Source organism: Callionymus lyra, chromosome 3 (genome assembly GCF_982586985.1).
Source record: "Callionymus lyra chromosome 3, fCalLyr1.hap1.1, whole genome shotgun sequence".
NCBI classification, from domain to species: domain Eukaryota; kingdom Metazoa; phylum Chordata; class Actinopteri; order Syngnathiformes; family Callionymidae; genus Callionymus; species Callionymus lyra.
The window spans coordinates 7,279,539-7,300,794 of record NC_141820.1 but is presented as its reverse complement, the minus strand read 5'-3'; the positions used below and the strand labels follow the sequence as shown (position 1 = coordinate 7,300,794).

Genomic DNA, 21,256 nt, shown 5'->3' with positions numbered 1-21,256 from the left:
AATCAGCTGTTTTGATTGACACACGGCCGATCCAATCAAATCTCTTCGTGCTCCCGCTCGATGGGCGGAGCTTAAGATAAAGAACCCAGCCCATTGGTTGATTCTCTAATTTGAGTGTGTGTGTGTGTGTGGGGGGGGGGGGGGTTGGTTCTTCTTGAATATGTTTTTCTGTCACCGTGTAGTGTCAATAAAGTTGTAGATGTAGTTTAAAAAAAAACGGTATTATTTGGTCATAAACGGCTTTATATTCATCACCAGAGTCGTGTTTGTTCCGATCCTCTCGTCCTCAGCAGCTCCAGACGTTATCAGGTCCATAAATAGACGAGAAGAAGCCAACATGATAATCACTCCCCCCAGAACTCCTACAAGTGCTCGTCCACTCACACTCTCACTTCAGGATGTTATGAAAGCACTGCTGCAGCTCAGGCTGCTGGAACAACTCCTTCTCTCTCTCACACACACACACACACACACACACACCGTCACACACACACACTCGTCGTCGACCACGTTCTGATCCGACGGTCCAAGCTCTTCGTCGTCGTCATGGTTGATGTAGTCGAGGACGACCAGGAGCAGATGATGCGCGAGGAGGCGGAGGACGTGTTCTACGAGGAAGGTAGAGAGTGTGTGTGTGTGTGTGTGTGTGTGTGTGTGTGTGTGTGTGTGTGTGTGTGTGTGTGTGTGTGTGTGTGTGTGTGTGTGTGTGTGTGTGTGTGTGTGTGTGTGTGTGTGTGTGTGTGTGTGTGTGTGTGTGTGAGGTTCATGATCATGGTTATGAAAGAGTGAAGTCGACTGTAGCGGCGACTTCACCCGAAGCCGGTTCTTCGATCTAGAAAATCAGGGTTTTTGTCCTGAAACCAACGCAGTCGATCAAAGCCACGGAATTTAAGGACTTAATTCAACATTTATCCGTCGACTCAACACACGAGATGATGATCCTCTCAGCACCGGTGTCATGAACACCTCCCGGAACGCTTTGCCGCCCAGTCAACCGATCGCAGCCGCGGACGAACCTTCACTGAGAGTTTAAACACAGTGTCGTCACTAAATACAGCGGTGTGTAGAAATGCATCATGGGAGTTCGCGGTTTTGTCGGCGCCGTGAGTGAGGAGGGTGTGGTCGTGAGCGCCTCGTACCAAGGGTTGTGTATCCGTTGTTCGAATAATTCACTTTTGTGTTGAACATAGACAAAGTATTTTTTCAGCTTGATACAATATATTCATATAAGTAGTACTTGAATCTGTGGTACTACAATAACTGTCACCGGTCTTCGCTCGGCTGTGGTTCGAGGGTCTGAACGACGTCATGTAAGGAGTTGAACCGACAACTTAATGACATAATTACTATATTAATCCTTTAAACTATCTTTAAACTATATTAATCCTTTAAACTATATTAACTATATTAAAGCTTTAAAAGAGAAAATCCACCAGACCACACGTGTCCTCCAGGTGCTCGTCTGTTGATATGATGACAGAGGACAGTTTTCAAGGTGAGATCTGATAAAACGATGGATGTCAACGAGAGTCAAACTTATCTTTGTTTGAATCAAAGGAAGCAAAAAATCAAAGTGAAAAAAACTATAAATAATAAAATAATAATACGTTTGATCCAAATAAAAGACCAATAATAATGAAAGAAATGTTAATAGAAGGAAGGAAGGAAGTATGGAAGGAAGGAAGGAAGGAAGGAAGGAAGGAAGGAAGGAAGGAAGGAAGGAAGGAAGGAAGGAAGGAAGGAAGGAAGGAAGGAAGGAAATAAGGAAGGAAATAAGGAAGGAAGGAAGGAAGGAAGGAAGGAAGGAAGGAAGGAAGGAAGTATATAAGGAAGGAAGAATGTAAGGTAGTAATTAAGGTAGTAAGGAAGTAAGGAAGTAAGGAAGTCAGTAAGGAAGGAAGGAAGGAAGGAAGGAAGGAAGGAAATAAGGAAGGAAGGAAGAAAATAAGGAAGGAAGGAAGTATGTAAGGAAGAAAGGAAGGAAGGAAGGAAGTATATGAGGAAGGAAGTATGTAAGGAAGGAAGTAAGGTAGTAAGGAAGGAAGGAAGGAAATAAGGAAGGAAGGAAGGAAGGAAGGAAGGAAGGAAGGAAGGAAGGAAGGAAGGAAGGAAGGAAGGAAGGAAGGAAGGAAGGAAGGAAGGAAGGAAGGAAATAAGGAAGGAAGTATGTAAGGAAGAAAGGAAGGAAGGAAGGAAGAAAGTAAGGAAGTAAGGAAGTCAGTAAGTAAGGACGGAAGGAAGGAAGGAAATAGGGAAGGCAGGAAGGAAGTATATGAGGAAGGAAGTATGTAAGGAAGGAAGTAAGGTAGTAAGGAAGGAAGGAAGGAAATAAGGAAGGAAGGAAGGAAGGAAGGAAGGAAGGAAGGAAGGAAGTCAGGAAGGAAGGAAGGAAGGAAGGAAGGAAGGAAGGCAGGAAATAAGGAAGGAAGGAAGAAAATAAGGAAGGAAGGAAGTATGTAAGGAAGAAAGGAAGGAAGGAAGGAAGAAAGTAAGGAAGTAAGGAAGTCAGTAAGTAAGGACAGAAGGAAGGAAGGAAATAGGGAAGGCAGGAAGGAAGTATATGAGGAAGGAAGTATGTAAGGAAGGAAGTAAGGTAGTAAGGAAGGAAGGAAGGAAATAAGGAAGGAAGGAAGGAAGGAAGGAAGGAAGGAAGGAAGGAAGGAAGGAATTCCATTTTTGAATGTATGAAAACATTGATTAAAAAATAAACAAGTTAATTAAATTGAAATATAAATCAAAAAGATAAATAATATCTTAAAAATTATTATAATTACAATGAAAACTAATATGAGAAAAATCTCTCTTCATATGTTTTGAAAGCCCTTTTGAAAGTCAATGAAACATGTGTGTTACGTGAGATGCTAAAGAGGAAGTAGATGCAGCAGCAGTTCTACAACAATCATCACAGCAACAGTATATTTTTGAAGTGATAGTAAAATAGCAGCTTCTGAGTGTTTATTGCTGCAGATGTTTCAACTGCAGCCACAGATCCTCAGATCCTCAGATCCTCCACTTCTGCTTGATGTTGACCAGGGTCACCTCTCATAACCCCGGGACGCTGCAGGGTGAGGCCCGTCCAAGACTTGTTGGACTTTTAAACAATACAATCAACTAGTTTTTATTCAAACCGACGACTGGAAGATGAAGAAACGTTTGTATCGATGAAGGTCGACTTGTTTTTTTTATGGTTCAATAAAATGAAAAATTTGTTAAACTTAAAAAGAAATAAAATAAATAATAAATAAATCAAAAACATATTTACAATAACAATACAAAATATACTTAAATCAATTAAAAAATACCCAATTATGAGGAAGTTTATTCAAAATAAAATAAAAATTTACAATTAAAGAAAAAGTCGCTTCAAATGTTCAGGTTTTCAACCAAACATCACGCCATTGGTGGAGACACCTGTCACTCAAAGATGTCTGACCAATGGGGAAGCACCCGCCCACTGCATGCTGTTACTGTCAAAGTTATTTTTTTTACTTGAATCAAAAATGATCCCGACTTGAAAACTTTTTTAACATAAAAAAAAACAACCTTCAAAACTGTATAACTTGAAAAAAAAAATTGAAAACATCCATCCATCCATCCATCCATCCATCCATCCATCCATCCATCCATCCATCCATCCATCCATCCATCCATCCATCCATCCATCCATCCATCCATCCATCCATCCATCCATCCATCCATCCATCCATCCATCCATCCATCCATCCATCCATCCATCCATCCATCCATCCATCCATCCATCCATCCATCCATCCATCCATCCATCCATCCATCCATCCATCCATCCATCCATCCATCCATCCATCCATCCATCCATCCATCCATCCATCCATCCATCCATCCATCCATCCATCCATCCATCCATCCATCCATCCATCCATCCATCCATCCATCCATCCATCCATCCATCCATCCATCCATCCATCCATCCATCCATCCATGTTGTTGATATCGTTCAGGCAGGAAATGAGTTACAAAAGTAAATGAATTACATAAAAACAAATAACAGTAGTGCGACCATACAACTTTTTTAACATAAAAAAAAACAACCTTCAAAACTGTATAACTTGAAAAAAAAAATTGAAAACATCCATCCATCCATCCATCCATCCATCCATCCATCCATCCATCCATCCATCCATCCATCCATCCATCCATCCATCCATCCATCCATCCATCCATCCATCCATCCATCCATCCATCCATCCATCCATCCATCCATCCATCCATCCATCCATCCATCCATCCATCCATCCATCCATCCATCCATCCATCCATCCATCCATCCATCCATCCATCCATCCATCCATCCATCCATCCATCCATCCATCCATCCATCCATCCATCCATGTTGTTGATATCGTTCAGGCAGGAAATGAGTTACAAAAGTAAATGAATTACATAAAAACAAATAACAGTAGTGCGACCATACATCCTTCTTCACTCGGACAAACTTAAAAGCGCCTGTGATGCCGCCCAGTCTCAAATATAGATCACTAAAATATTTTAGCTTTATTTATAATAAGAAACTTTTTTATTGTTATTATTCTTAAGTAATCGATACAGGAGAGCGTTTACATCAGTTTCTCTGGGATTTGTTTGAGAAATCAGATCAAAATCTGAATATTTACACAGAACTTTGAAGGCACATGTTGTTGTTGTTGAGGAGATATATATTCTTTCGATAAATGAAAATATTCTTCACAGACTTTTCTCCTTTTAGTGTCTTTTTAGGATTAAAGAAAATGCATTTAACTGAGTTAAAAGTGCATAAAAAACACTGGATTTAAACTTAAAAACCCCAACAATGCTGTCGATAAGGTCGTTTTCAGTATTTGTCAAAAATGGATGGATGTCGTCATCCGTCGATCCCTCCATCCCTCCATCCCTCCATCCATCCCTCCATCCCTCCATCCTCAGAAGGAAGATATGTTGTTGGGAGGATGCGTCAGTGTGTTAAAGCCTCCACTGACCCACTTCTCACTGAAACACACCACGTTAGCTTGAACAGCGATGCAGCCAATCACAGCCTCTCAGGCTCGTGGAGTCAAAGTGAGGATGAAAGTGGATCAGTGGAGCAGCATTAGCATGTTAGCTTCATTGTTCATGGTTACACACCAGTGTCACAATCTTTACACACACCTTCATGAACATATCAGGGGCAGAATATATTTTAAATAACTCTACTGTATATATGTTATATATTGGGTTATATATGTGTTAAACCTCACCTCAGAATGACTCCATGTTTTGTGTTATCAACATTATATTTCAGAAATATATATATTATATATATTGAAGTATGAAGCCTCAATTTAAGATTACATTTTTGTTGTTGTTGTTGAGAGGTTGAAGAGTTTTTTGAATGATTATAAAAATATACTGTATATTATTGTTATTATTATTATTTTTTATTTTAAAATTAATTTCAATTTGTTTCACAATATTTCAGATCAAGTTTTCATTCTAAAAACACTTATATATATTTATTAAAAATATCTTCAAGGAAGGAACGAAGTATGTAAGGGAGGAAGGAAGGAAGGAAATAAGGTAGGAAGGAAGGAAGGAAGGAAGGAAGGAAGGAAGGAAGGAAGGAAGGAAGGAAGGAAGGAAGGAAGGAAGGAAGGAAGGAAGGAAGGAAGGAAGGAAGGTAGTAAGGTAGTATGGAAGGAAGGAAGGAAATAAGGAAGGAAGGAAGGAAAAAAGGTAGGAAGGAAGGAAGGAAGGTAGTAAGGTAGTATGGAAGGAAGGAAGGAAATAATGAAATAAGGAAGAAAGGAAGTGTGTAAGGAAGGAAGGAAGGAAGGTAGTAAGGAAGTATGGAAGGAAGGAAGTAAGATAGTAAGGTAGTATGGAAGGAAGGAAGGAAATAAGGAAATAAGGAAGGAAGGAAGGAAGGAAGGAAGGAAGGAAGGAAGGAAGGAAGGAAGGAAGGAAGGAAGGAAGGAAGGAAGGAATATAAACGTTGGTGTACTAGTTTCCACTAGTATTTTATTCAATTTTCGTTGTGTGCTCTTATATTTCTGTTCACTTGATGCTGCTGTAAACTCACATTTCCCCTTGTCTTTCTAATCTAATCTAATCTAATCTAATCTAATCTAATCCAATCTAATCTAATCTAATCTCAGTTAATTTAATTCTATAATTTAAATGTTGAAAGGTTGAAAATTTCAATAATTCACATCAAGTTTTGATTCCAAAAACAATAATTTAAAATAATTAATCAATAATAATTAATATTATAATTAAATATTTTTTTTAAATGTAATATATTTTCAGTTTTTTAAATTCAATATATAAACGTTGATATGATAATGACAACAGACATTACCAACAGAGATCAATCATGTTTGCTGATTATATTACAACCAATTTATTCCATTTCATTCCCTGAAAACAATAATAAAGTCTCTTGTACTTCTACACTTAACTATACATGTGTTATATAATAATCATCAACCAATAATACTGCAGTTTTTCCACTCTTCCTCTGATACACTCAATAATAGTAATTATACAGTATATTTTATTTACCTGGTATTTCTGGGTAACTGGACTTGAACATTTTTAATAAGATATTTGAAAAAGGTAACAAAGTTTTTTAAGCATTAAAACCTGAACCCATGAATTCTAACCACGTCCACAAGAGGGCGCTTCAGAGATCCTGTCGGTGGAACGTATCAGTATCGATGCTACTGATCCTACAACAACAAATACTTGCACTTACATAGTTCTACCGGCCCGTGAGGTATTTAGTTACGAAAAAACATATCAAGCACTGATTACGTTCAACGATCACAAACACAGTCTCTGAAGTGCCATCTTGTGGTCATGGTTAGAATCAAACTTTAATGATTTACATCTTTGGTAAAAATATTTCTGTCTGAAATGTGTTTTGATTTGAGAAAAAGACGGTATTTTCTTCAAAGTATCCTTAGCTGGTGACACGTCAAGACACTTGTTGAAGTCTAGTTAATTCAAGTCTTGTTTAGTTAAGTCTAGTTTATTTAAATCTAGTTTATTCAAGTCTTGTTTAGTTAAGTCTAGTTTATTTAAGTCTAGTTTATTTAAGTCCAGTTCATTAAAGTCTAGTTTATTCACGTCTAGTTTAGTTAAGTCAAGTTTATTAAAGTCTAGTTTATTCAAGTCAAGTTTAGTTAAGTCTAGTTTATTTAAGTCTAGTTTATTCAAGTCTTGTTTAGTTAAGTCTAGCTTATTTAAGTCTAATTTATTTAAGTCTAGTTCATTAAAGTCTAGTTTATTCACGTCTAGTTTAGTTAAGTCAAGTTTATTAAAGTCTAGTTTATTCAAGTCAAGTTTAGTTAAGTCTAGTTTATTTAAGTCTAGTTTATTCAAGTCTTGTTTAGTTAAGTCTAGTTTATTTAAGTCTAATTTATTTAAGTCTAGTTCATTAAAGTCTAGTTTATTCACGTCTAGTTTAGTTAAGTCTAGTTTAGTTAAGTCTAGTTTATTCAAGTCTAGTTTATTTAAGTCTAGTTATTAAAGTCTAGTTTATTAAAGTCTAGTTTAGTTAAGTCTAGTTTAGTTAAGTCTAGTTTATTAAAGTCTACTTTATCAAAGTCTAGTTTATTCAAGTATAGTTTATTTAAGTCTAGTTTATTCAAGTCTAGTTTATTTAAGTCTAGTTTAGTTAAGTCTAGTTTATTTAAGTCTAGTTTATTTAAGTCTAGTTTATTAAAGTCTAGTTTATTAAAGTCTAGTTTATTAAAGTCTAGTTTATTAAAGTCTAGTTTAGTTAAGTCTAGTTTATTTAAGTCTAGTTTATTCAAGTCTAGTTTATTTAAGTCTAGTTTAGTTAAGTCTAGTTTAGTTAAGTCTAGTTTATTTAAGTCTAGTTTATTAAAGTCTAGTTTATTAAAGTCTAGTTTAGTTAAGTCTAGTTTATTAAAGTCTAGTTTATTAAAGTCTAGTTTAGTTAAGTCTAGTTTATTTAAGTTTAGTTTATTTAAGTCTAGTTTATTAAAGTCTAGTTTATTAAAGTCTAGTTTAGTTAAGTCTAGTTTATTAAAGTCTAGTTTATTAAAGTCTAGTTTATTAAAATCAAGTTTATTAAAGTCTAGTTTATTAAAGTCTAGTTTAGTTAAGTCTAGTTTATTTAAGTCTAGTTTATTCAAGTCTAGTTTATTTAAGTCTAGTTTAGTTAAGTCTAGTTTATTTAAGTCTAGTTTATTTAAGTCTAGTTTATTAAAGTCTAGTTTATTAAAGTCTAGTTTAGTTAAGTCTAGTTTATTAAAGTCTAGTTTATTAAAGTCTAGTTTATTAAAATCAAGTTTATTAAAGTCTAGTTTATTAAAGTCTAGTTTAGTTAAGTCTAGTTTATTTAAGTCTAGTTTATTCAAGTCTAGTTTATTTAAGTCTAGTTTAGTTAAGTCTAGTTTATTTAAGTCTAGTTTATTTAAGTCTAGTTTATTAAAGTCTAGTTTATTAAAGTCTAGTTTATTAAAGTCTAGTTTATTAAAGTCTAGTTTAGTTAAGTCTAGTTTATTTAAGTCTAGTTTATTTAAACAAAATAAACCTGAAACACACATTTAACTTCAAGTCGCTCCGTGAATATATATCACTAACATAATACTGGTCTGTGGTGAAGACAAACGTTGTGGATCCTGGTCTCTGGGACTCAAAGTTGCTCTTTTGTTTGGGTTGGTTGTGTGTTTGTGTTGTTAGTTGCTAGGAGTTGTGTTGGTATTTGTTGTCTTGGTTTGTTTGTGTCTCCGTGGGAGGTCGAAGGTAACGTTGAAGATAGTTTGTTCAGTGTACAGTTGTGTAGACGGTTTGAGGGTCAGACTTTGGGGTGTCAAACAACATATTCCAGTCTGATGTTCTGAATATAAAAACTACACACCGTGAAGTACTCCAGTACCTTCTAAGAATTTGTACTCGTGAGGCTCATCGACGCACAACTGTATTCCACGACTTCTCTGACACGAATGTTGTGTTCATCGTACAAACAGGTTTGAGTGTGTGAGGCTGTGACGGCTTGCGGGTGAACGTCCGAATTTTGGGGGTTAATGAAGCCGTGTCGGGGGGCGGGTGTGGGGGGTGTGGGGGGTGTGGGGGGTGGGGGGGGCGGGGGTGTCTAAACACAGTGGTGTTTGAGTAACTGGGTCAGGGCGGTCGGCATGAAGGAGCAGCTTTGACTTGATCACGAGTGAGTCGACCACAGACTCACACACGGGAAACTGATGTTCAAAGAAGAGTTTGTTGGTACCTCACAGCATTCAAGACCCCCCTACACACACACACACACACACACACACACACACACACACACACACACACACACACACACACACACACACACACACACACACACACACACACACACACACACACACACACACACACATCGCCCCCCCAAACCCCCCATCACACACATTTATTTCTTTAATAATTGGCTTCAATCGTTTCCATATTAAATTAATTTAATTTTATAATAGATGTGTTAAAACGTTGACGTTTTTGAAATAATTTAATTAAAATATATTTAGAAAAAAAATCAAATTCAAATAGAGTTTTGATTCTAAAAAACAATAATTCAAAAATAAGTTTCTATAAAATGTAATTAATTTTTTTTTGTTGTTGAAATGTTAAAGATGTTTTGAATGATTAAAAAAAATAATTATTGTTATTATTTATTTATTTATTTTAAAATTAATTTAAAATTGTTTCACAATATTTCATATCAAGTTTTGATTCTAAGAGGGATCAATAAAGTTTTACCTTACTTACCTTAAAAACAATAATATATATTTATTTAAAATATCTTATAGAATATATTTTATGTCATATTTTTATATAGTCTTTTAAATTCAATACATAAACGTTGTAATAGTGACACCAGACATTACCAACAGAGCACCGAGCTACTGGAAGCACACTTTTATATTGAATTTAAATGACTATCAATGAAAAAATATCGATTTTAGAAAATGTATTTTGAGATTTTTGACAATAGAATATCAAACTCTATGTATAAAAATATACCAAATTTTATTTTTATTTTCTTTGATTATATTTAAAAATAAACTGAAATAAATCCCACTTTTCAACATACAAATGATTGAGTTCAGTTGTTTTTAAAGCAAAAGTCTGTCGAGCTACTTGATGTAACTTATAGCTTTTATTATATTTAATTTAAAAGGCCATGAATGGAAAAATATTGAATTTAGAAAATATATTTTCAATAGTTGTCGTCAGATTATCAAACTATGTGTGTAAATAAAAAAGAAAATTAATTAATTAATTCAATTATTCAAGTTTTTCATTATTCATTCATTATTTCTGCCTTTTAATACAAATGAAAATATGAATTTAAATTAAAAATGTAACCATTCGATATAGAAACCATTGACTTGAATGATTCAAAAAAGTATTTGAAGACGAGGTTTGATTCCTCGACCTCTCGTCAAATGAAGTCCTGCGCAGACAGAGACACATTCTGGACCCGAGACTCCATCTTTGTTCTCCTGACGTCTGCCCTGGAGGCTCCACATGTTCAGACCGAAGCTGAGGAACAACATGAAGCTGCTGCCACGACATTCAAGTCTTCATTAGTGACACGACATGACGTTTCCACTGCAGGTTCTGAACATCTTATGTTGCTTCATGTTCACGAAGATAAACCACTTACTTACTTATTAACCCGATCAACTTCAATGATCAGGTTCTTCTGCACGATTCCCGTCAAACAAGTGTGTCTGATCAAGTTGTTCTTTAAAGAAAATGTAACAAAATCAAATCTCTTTTATTTTTTATTCACTTCTTAGCTCAGCTAGCAAGTTAGCAGAATTAGCCGCATTTAGTGCAGTTAGAGCATTAGCACAGTTAGCAGAGTTAGCGCAGTTAACTAGAGTCATTTTTGTTCAACGCTTAATGAAAGTGAAATTCAAGACTTTTTTTTAAAACCATTTGGAATTAAATTAAAGAGCAACTCGACAGCCATCATGACAAAAGCGTTAATTACACTGTATTTTGAGGTTTAAAGCATAAAAAATGTTCTCTATATCCAATGGCCTCCTTTGTTCATTTTCTTTTTCTTCATTTATTCAACCTCTATTTTTTATTAATTTTTTATTATATATCTCACACAACCTTCTTTTTTATATTTCTTTTTTTTTTCAATTCTATTTTAAATTGTATAACTCCCACAGCCTTCTTCTTTTTTCATCATTTAATTAATTTTTTTTTATTATATATGTCCCACAACCTTCCTCCTCTTTAATTCAGTTTTTATTCCAATTTTTATTTAAATAAATTGTATTCCCACAGTCTTTTTTCATCTTTCATTTTTTCCTTCTATATTTATCTGCCGTCAACCATCTCTTTTTTTTCCTACTTTCCCTTTACTTTTATTTTTTTATTAAATATCTCACACAGTAAGAAAGTTGGCCTTTTTTCCTCATTTAATTTTTTATTATCCATCTCCCACGACTGTCTCCATTCATTTTCTTTTTTTCTTTTCTTCATTTTTCTTATTTTTAATTAAATATCTCACAGCCTTGCTTTTCTCAATTTGTTTTCTTCATTTTATACTTTTATGATATAATTCTCAAAGCTCCTTTTTTCAAGCATTCTTTTTTTTCAATCATTTTCTTTGTTTAGTTTTCAATCATTTATATCCCAAAATCTTTTTTTTTCACCATTAAATTAATTATTTTTTACTAATATCTTTTTTTCTTCTCATTTCCTTTTTTTCCCTAATAGTTTAGTTCAGTGTATATTTCCCAGAGCCTTCTTTTTATCCTCTTTTTTCCATCATTTTCTTTCTTTATTTACGACGACGTGTCTCCACAGGCTTCTTGATCACGTTTGTCACGACGAACTCGAGAATTAAATCGTGTACGAAGGGGTTTTACGCACAAAAAACATGCTTAACAAACTTTCAGGTCAAACTCCAAACGTATCAACACCGAAAATAGCCGTAAAAAAGTTCCTAATTCCCGCAAGATGTCACGAAAAAAGATCTCGACTTTATCTTCCACGTGAGTCACCGCGGTGCGTTCAATGACTTGTTACCAGGCAGAAGCAGCCGATGATGAAACACAATTTCTTCTTCCTCCCGGTTCCTCCGAGCGTGACTTTTGTCGCCGCCCTGGAAGCGACCGTGGCGGCCGTGAAGCCTCTGAAGCTGATCCACCCACACATGCAGGAAGTCGTTCCCGTGACTCGACCTCAGCATCAGTGCGTCAAGAGAAGCTCCTCCGGCTTCAGGGAAGAAGAAGCTGCTGCTCGTCTCTCTGACGCTCGCCTCCGCTGACCTACTTAGACGTCAGTGGCTTCCTGTGCAAACGTTTGAACCAGAGTTCAGGTCCAACAGATCCATGTAAAGAGCATTCATCTACAGAAAAACGATAACTAAAGATCCCAAGATGTGACGTCATTATCGTTAAACCATCACTTGATGCTTTTTTTCTCCAGCTCAGGGTAATATTATTATTATTAATATTATTATTATTGAATAGTTGTATTTATTTCTTTGAATCATTATATATATATATATATTTTTAATCTAATATTTTAAAAAATGAATGAATTTATTTGTACACATAGAGTTTGATATTCTTATTACAATCATTCAAAAATACCTTTTTTAATTCAACATTTTTTAAATTGATATTCTTCTAAATTAAATATAAAAATGTAAACGGCGTCACCTGACAATACCAACAGAGGATCATGAAAGACAGAAAAAACAAATTGCACAATAAACAGGAAAATAAAAAACACAAAAATACAGTAAATTAATTATAATGAAAAACTGGGGGACCTTATGTAAAAATTCTATTTACTATTTATTCCTATTATCAAGTATGATTATACGTTATTTTAGGATGTTTTTTTGAGTATTTATTTAGGTTTATTTAGGTGAATATGAAAGAATTTATTTTATCTTATATATCAGTTATCAGTTAAAATCAGAAAATTGTTTGATTATAGTAGAAAATTGTTTGATTTTAGTTGAAAATTGTTTGATTTTAGTTGAAAATTGTTTGATTATAGTTGAATATTGTTTGATTTTAGTTGAAAATTGTTTGATTTTAGTTGAAAATTGTTTGATTATAGTTGAAAATTGTTTGATTTTAGTTGAAAATTGTTTGATTTTAGTTGAAAATTCTTTGATTTTAGTTGAAAATTGTTTGATTATAGTTAAAAATTGTTTGATTATAGTTGAAAATTGTTGATTATAGTTGAAAATTGTTTGATTATAGTTAAAAAATTGTTTGATTATAGTTGAAAGTTGTTGATTATAGTTGAAAATTGTTTGATTATAGTTAAAAATTGTTTGATTATAGTTAAAAATTGTTTGATTACAGTTGAAAATTGTTGATTATAGTTGAAAATTGTTTGATTCTAGTTAAAAATTGTTTGATTATAGTTAAAAATTGTTTGATTATAGTTGAAAATTGTTTGATTATAGTTGAAAATTGTTTGATTATAGTTGAAAATTGTTGATTATAGTTGAAAATTGTTTGATTATAGTTGAAAATTGTTTGATTATAGTTGAAAATTGTTTGATTATAGTTGAAAATTGTTGATTATAGTTGAAAATTGTTTGATTATAGTTGAAAATTGTTTGATTATAGTTAAAAATTTGTTTGATTATAGTTGAAAGTTGTTGATTATAGTTGAAAATTGTTTGATTATAGTTGAAAATTGTTTGATTATAGTTGAAAGTTGTTGATTATAGTTGAAAATTGTTTGATTATAGTTAAAAATTGTTTGATTATAGTTAAAAATTGTTTGATTACAGTTGAAAATTGTTGATTATAGTTGAAAATTGTTTGATTCTAGTTAAAAATTGTTTGATTATAGTTGAAAATTGTTGATTATAGTTGAAAATTGTTTGATTATAGTTAAAAATTGTTTGATTATAGTTGAAAATTGTTTGATTATAGTTGAAAGTTATATAAAGTACAATAAAATAATAATTGTATCATATTTATCTTGATTTTAATTATTTTTTACTCAGTACAAACGCGGCCCCTGAGTCGACACTCGACTGAAGATCATTCCAGTGTCGGGCGTGAGACTCGAGAGGGAGTTCCTGGACATTCTTGTCTCTAAAGTGGGCGACGCCCACAAACACTTGCGCCCGTACGTCCCCTGACTTGACCTCTCTGACCTCTGGTCACGTGGTCTCCACACTCAGCTGTGAGACGTTATTTATATCTCAGTCTCTAGTGACCAGAGGTTTTTACACTTTCACTGTCAAGATGATGAAGTGACTCGAATAATGATAAAAAACATGATTTATTTAGGAATAAATGGATAATTCTTTATAAAATAACGTTTGTTTGTTTTTAATTTTTGTGATCATTTCTTTTGTGTTTATTACTTTCCTGTTTTTCCTGCAATTTGTTTTTCTGTTTTTCATGATTATTATATTTTGTCTTTTATTTTTCATTATGATTTTTTCTATTTTTAGCAAATTTTTCATTTCTATTTTTCTTGCCATTTTTACTTCTGGTTTCCCTGCAATTTTTCCTTTTTTTCCCCTGCAATTTTACTTCTGTTTTTTTCTGCAATTTTTACTTCTGTTTTCCCTGCAGCTTTACTTCTGTTTTTTCTGCAATTTTTACTTTTGTTTTTCTGCAATTTTACGTCTGTTTTTTCTGCCATTTTTACTTTTGATTTTTGGGACTATTTTTCGTGTTACTTTTTCTGTTTTTTCCTGGAGATTGTAATTCTGCTTTGCCCTCTTTAAAAAAATGTTTTTCTTGATTTTTATTTTTTTTTATTTTTTTTATTGAAATATGATTAATTTTTTCTGTTATTCATGATTATAACTTTTTCGGATTTTGGCTTAATTCACTTTTTAGCCCAAATATTAGTTCAGTTTTACCTGCAAATTGTTTCACAATATTAGTTTTTTCTGTTCGTGTTTTTCGACACAGAATCAAATGTCTTAATGATTAAAGTAGTTTTTATCAATTCTTCTTCATTTTTTTCTGATTTTTTCTTTCTTTTGTCTTTTTTTCTTTCTTCTAGTCTTTTACTCTTTCTTCTAGAATGTTTTCTCTTTCTAGTCTTTATCCTTCTGGTGTTTTTTTTAATTCCTATTGTCATTTTTCCTTCTTCTTGTTTTTATCCTTTCATCTATTCTTTGACAATATTATATGACATTATATATTATATTATATGTTATATAATATTATAGTTTATATTATATTATATATTATATAATATTACAATTTATATTGTATTATATGTTATATAATATTACAGTTTATATTGTATTATATGTTATATAATATTATAGTTTATATTCTATTATATATTATACAACATTATAGATTATATGATATATTATATAATATTATAGTTTATATTATATTATATGTTATATAATATTATAGTTTATATTCTATTATATATTATATAACATTATAGATTACATTATATATTATATAATATTATAGTTTATATTATATTATATGTTGTATAATATTATAGTTTACATTATATTTTATATTATATAATATTATAGTTTATAGTATATTATATGTTGTATACTATTATAGTTTATATTATATTATATATTATATAATATTATGGTTTATATTATATTATGTTATATAATATTATATTATATATTATATAATATTGTAGTTCATATTATAGTATCTGTTATATAATATTATAGTTTATATTATAGTATATGTTATATAATATTATATTATATATTAATAATATAAACTATAATATTATATGTTATATAATATTATAGTTTATATTATAGTATATGTTATATAATATTACATTATATATTATATAATATAAACTATTATATTATATGTTATATAATATTATAGTTTATATTATAGTATATGTTATATAATATTACATTATGTATTATATAATATAAACTATTATATTATATGTTATATAATATTATAGTTTATATTATAGTATATGTTATATAATATTACATTATGTATTATATAATAGAGGTCGATGATTGGACGAGCGTCTCACTCGTGGTCGTCTCTTTGTGTCGTTCAATTTGTTGCTGTGTGCGTCTTGAGCAGGCGAAGCATTTTGTCGAAGGTGATTGTGTAGAGAGTGCGTCGCCTGTTGTGTAGCTCAGAGCTATTGTGTCCACCTGACGAGGAAACACGTAACATTTGACAACCTCACGTGTCTCTGTCTACACACACGTCCTGTGGTTACACAAACATGATTCATGAGAAACAACAACACAACGACGACAACATTTCTTATGTGACCAGAGAGATTAGTTTGTGTACAAGTTAACATTTGTGACAAATCGAAGGGTTTGTCACATGATCACATGACCTGAATGAATGATCATGTGACATGAGGATCACATGACTTGTATCATGTTAAGATGATGAACACACATGATTATGTAACTTTCATAATAAATGATCAAAAAAACCAACAAACATACACTTTTCGGTGAAATGTGAAAGTTTGAATCATCTAGAAAAACATGAATCTTGTTTGATCAAAAATTGTTTGATTATAGTTGAAATTGTTTGATTAAAGTTGAAAATTGTTTGATTATAGTTGAAAATTGTTTGATTTTATTTAAAAATTGTTTGATTATAGTTGAAAATTGTTGGATTATAGTTGAAAATTGTTGGATTATAGTTGAAAATTGTTGTATTATAGTTGAAAATTGTTGGATTATAGTTGAAAATTGTTTGATTATAGTTGAAAATTGTTTGATTATAGTTGAAAATTGTTTGATTGTAGTTGAAAATTGTTGGATTATAGTTGAAAATTGTTGGATTATAGTTGAAAATTGTTTGATTGTAGTTGAAAATTGTTGGATTATAGTTGAAAATTGTTGGATTATAGTTGAAAATTGTTTGATTATAGTTGAAAATTGTTTGATTATAGTTGAAAATTGTTTGATTATAGTTGAAAATTGTTTGATTTTATTTAAAAATTGTTTGATTATAGTTGAAAATTGTTGGATTATAGTTGAAAATTGTTGGATTATAGTTGAAAATTGTTGTATTATAGTTGAAAATTGTTGGATTATAGTTGAAAATTGTTGGATTATAGTTGAAAATTGTTTGATTATAGTTGAAAATTGTTTGATTGTAGTTGAAAATTGTTGGATTATAGTTGAAAATTGTTGGATTATAGTTGAAAATTGTTTGATTATAGTTGAAAATTGTTTGATTATAGTTGAAAATTGTTTGATTGTAGTTGAAAATTGTTGGATTATAGTTGAAAATTGTTGGATTATAGTTGAAAATTGTTTGATTATAGTTGAAAATTATTTGATTATAGTTGAAAATTGTTTGATTATAGTTGAAAATTGTTTGATTATAGTTGAAAATTGTTTGATTGTAGTTGAAAATTGTTGGATTATAGTTGAAAATTGTTGGATTATAGTTGAAAATTGTTTGATTGTAGTTGAAAATTGTTGGATTATAGTTGAAAATTGTTGGATTATAGTTGAAAATTGTTTGATTATAGTTGAAAATTGTTTGATTATAGTTGAAAATTGTTTGATTGTAGTTGAAAATTGTTGGATTATAGTTGAAAATTGTTGGATTATAGTTGAAAATTGTTTGATTATAGTTGAAAATTATTTGATTATAGTTGAAAATTGTTTGATTATAGTTGAAAATTGTTGGATTATAGCAGTTGAAAATTGTTTGATTACAGTTGAAAATTGTTTGATTATAATTGAAAATTGTTTGATTATAGTTGAAAAATGTTGGATTATAGTTGAAAATTGTTTGATTATAGTTGAAAATTGTTGGATTACAGTTGAAAATTGTTGGATTACAGTTGAAAATGATTTGATTATAGTTGGAAAATATTTAAAGGGAAGTTGCAGACGAACATTATGGAGATATTTGGAGGTTTTTAAGTGTCTTTTTGGACGAAGGTGAACAACTGAGCTCCAGTCACTACATTAAAATGAACAAACCTTTTTGTCTTTAACTCTCAAAATGACAGATTACTCATAGAAAATAAGTGAAATCCGGTTGAACTATCACTTTAAGTAAAACGCACACCCACACACACACACACACACGCACGCACACACACACACACACACACACACACACACACACACACACACACACACACACACTTCTCATGAACGTCAACACTTCAACCACTGAAGCAAAATTCTTGTTTTTCAATTCAATTTAAAAAAACAAAAACGTATCGAATGTAATCTAATCGGACACTGAACCAGTCAGATCCAGACGGGGGAGACACAAAAGGGGGGGAGACACAAAAGGGGGGAGACACAAAAGGGGGGAGACAAAGGAGAGGATTTTCAATCAGGAAAAAAGGGAAAGAGGGGGGATGACGACTAAGCTCCGCCCACCTCTGACGTAGCGCCGCCGTGATTGGCCGGCGCTGTCGTGGGCGGAGCTTCTAGCGAACACAACCTGGAATGTGTTGAATCGAGTCAGTTTCGCTGCGGACACGCGCACAGACGCACGCACGGACACATGCACCGACGTCTCCTGCTGGACTAACCGAGGGATCTTCGTGTTTCTGCCGAGAGGTTCTTTTTTTTTTCCTCCGCAAACACCGGCGCATGTAGACCGAGGAGCGGGTTCGTGACGGTGAGTGACGTCCCTCGACCAGAACCAACAACAACATCTTCCGTGGCTTTCGAATAAACTCAAGATCACGGATGATTGAACGCTTCTCTCGCGGGTTCAGTGGGTCAGTCTCGCGTGGATGATCCACGTTTAGATTTTATTCGAGAATTAAACACAATTAGAACGTGTCCAGGTGTTGGAACTCAATATTAAAGAGGTTCATTTGATAACTTATTTCTAGCTGTCAATCATTTGACCAATCAATCATCAATATTTTACAATATTTAAATACTTTACTCTTCATAGACGTACAACCGGATATAGACCATTAATGAATTCATTGATGATCATAGAACGTGTTTTTTTTAATCAATCTTTGGTCCATTTGTGTTCAGTTTTGAGTTCATGTTCCAAAACAAACATTAATTATAGTTTATATTTCCTGTCAAAACAAGGTACAGTAGGTGTGTGTTGACCACCATGTGTCTTTTTTGGGAATGTTTTGAGCGCTTAAATGTGTGGATATGATGCGTAACACGATACAGTGGAAGTACTTTAGGACTCAAGTGTTGTAGAATTTACAGACAAGTGTTTGATTATAGATGAAAATTGTTTGATTATAGATAAAAATTGTTTGATTTTGGTTTCAGTTGATAATTGTTTGATTATAGTTGAAAATTGTTTGATTTCAGTTGAAAATTGTTTGATTTTAGTTGAAAATTGTTTGATTTTGGTTTCAGTTGATAATTGTTTGATTATAGTTGAAAATTGTTTGATTACAGTTGAAAATTGTTTGATTTCAGTTGAAAATTGTTTGATTTCAGTTGAAAATTGTTTGATTATAGTTGAAAATTGTTTGATTATAGTTGAAAATTGTTTGATTACAGTTGAAAATTGTTAGATTATAGTTGAAAATTGTTTGATTATAGTTGAAAATTGTTTGATTACAGTTGAAAATTGTTTGATTACAGTTGAAAATTGTTTGATTCTAGTTGAAAATTGTTTGATTACAGTTGAAAATTGTTTGATTATAGTTGAAAATTGTTTGATTATAGTTGAAAATTGTTTGATTATAGTTGAAAATTGTTTGATTATAGTTGAAAATTGTTTGATTATAGTTGAAAATTGTTAGATTATAGTTGAAAATTGTTTGATTACAGTTGAAAATTGTTGGATTATAGTTGAAAATTGTTGGATTATAGTTGAAAATTGTTTGATTCTAGTTGAAAATTGTTTGATTACAGTTGAAAATTGTTTGATTATCGTTGAAAATTGTTTGATTATAGTTGAAAATTGTTAGATTATAGTTGAAAATTGTTTGATTATAATTGTTTGATTTCAGTTGAAAATTGTTTGATTATAGTTGAAAATTGTTTGATTATAGTTGAAAATTGTTTGATTACAGTTGAAAATTGTTTGATTATAGTTGAAAATTGTTTGATTATAGTTGAAAATTGTTTGATTATCGTTGAAAATTGTTTGATTATAGTTGAAAATTGTTTGATTTTAGAAGTACTTTAGGACTCAAGTGTTGTAGAATTTACAGACAAGTGTTTGATTATAGATGAAAATTGTTTGATTATAGATAAAAATTGTTTGATTTTGGTTTCAGTTGATAATTGTTTGATTATAGTTGAAAATTGTTTGATTTCAGTTGAAAATTGTTTGATTTTAGTTGAAAATTGTTTGATTTTGGTTTCAGTTGATAATTGTTTGATTATAGTTGAAAATTGTTTGATTACAGTTGAAAATTGTTTGATTTCAGTTGAAAATTGTTTGATTTCAGTTGAAAATTGTTTGATTATAGTTGAAAATTGTTTGATTATAGTTGAAAATTGTTTGATTACAGTTGAAAATTGTTAGATTATAGTTGAAAATTGTTTGATTATAGTTGAAAATTGTTTGATTACAGTTGAAAATTGTTTGATTACAGTTGAAAATTGTTTGATTCTAGTTGAAAATTGTTTGATTACAGTTGAAAATTGTTTGATTATAGTTGAAAATTGTTTGATTATAGTTGAAAATTGTTTGATTATAGTTGAAAATTGTTTGATTACAGTTGAAAATTGTTTGATTACAGTTGAAAATTGTTTGATTCTAGTTGAAAATTGTTTGATTACAGTTGAAAATTGTTGGATTATAGTTGAAAATTGTTGGATTATAGTTGAAAATTGTTTGATTATAGTTGAAAATTGTTTGATTATAGTTGAAAATTGTTTGATTATCGTTGAAAATTGTTTGATTATAGTTGAAAATTGTTTGATTATATTTGAAAATTGTTAGATTACAGTTAAAAATTGTTGGATTCAACAGTAGTATTTAATTTTCACCTTGTATATCTGGACATAAAAAACATGATACCACATAACACGTAACTGCTTTCATTTGTATTCAAACCAAAATATGTCCAAACATCACGCTGCTGGAGTCACTGTATCCTCTCGTCCTCAGTCATCGTCAGTGATTGTGGAATGGATCTAATGAAGCTTTAGTCTCTGGGTGTCCGTGGGTCAAAGGTGATCTATTGTTGTGCTGGTACCTCCCACCGTGGGTGTTCCAGCTGCAGGAGCAGATAAACACTGCAGCATCAGTTTGGATTCTCTCGCTCCTGAAGATCCTCAGGAAACATCAGGAAAGAATCTTCTAGAGAAACATGTTTCTTTCACGGC

The 21,256-nt window shown here is 31.6% G+C and overlaps 1 protein-coding gene across 3 annotated transcripts in view; it reads left to right on the top strand.

Annotated features, from left to right (window-relative positions):
* Positions 1-458: 458 nt before the first annotated feature.
* ripor2 (RHO family interacting cell polarization regulator 2) overlaps positions 459-21,256 on the top strand; it is a 90,252-nt gene continuing 69,454 nt past the window's right edge. The window contains exon 1 of one of the 3 annotated variants that reach the window (XM_087786293.1): positions 459-619. In XM_087786293.1, coding sequence (XP_087642419.1) covers positions 547-619 — 73 coding nt within the window. In that variant the 5' untranslated portion in view covers positions 459-546. Of the gene's footprint in view, positions 620-18,472; positions 18,609-21,256 lie in introns of those variants that run through there. The other 2 variants (XM_087786294.1, XM_087786292.1) reach the window with 2 other exon arrangements.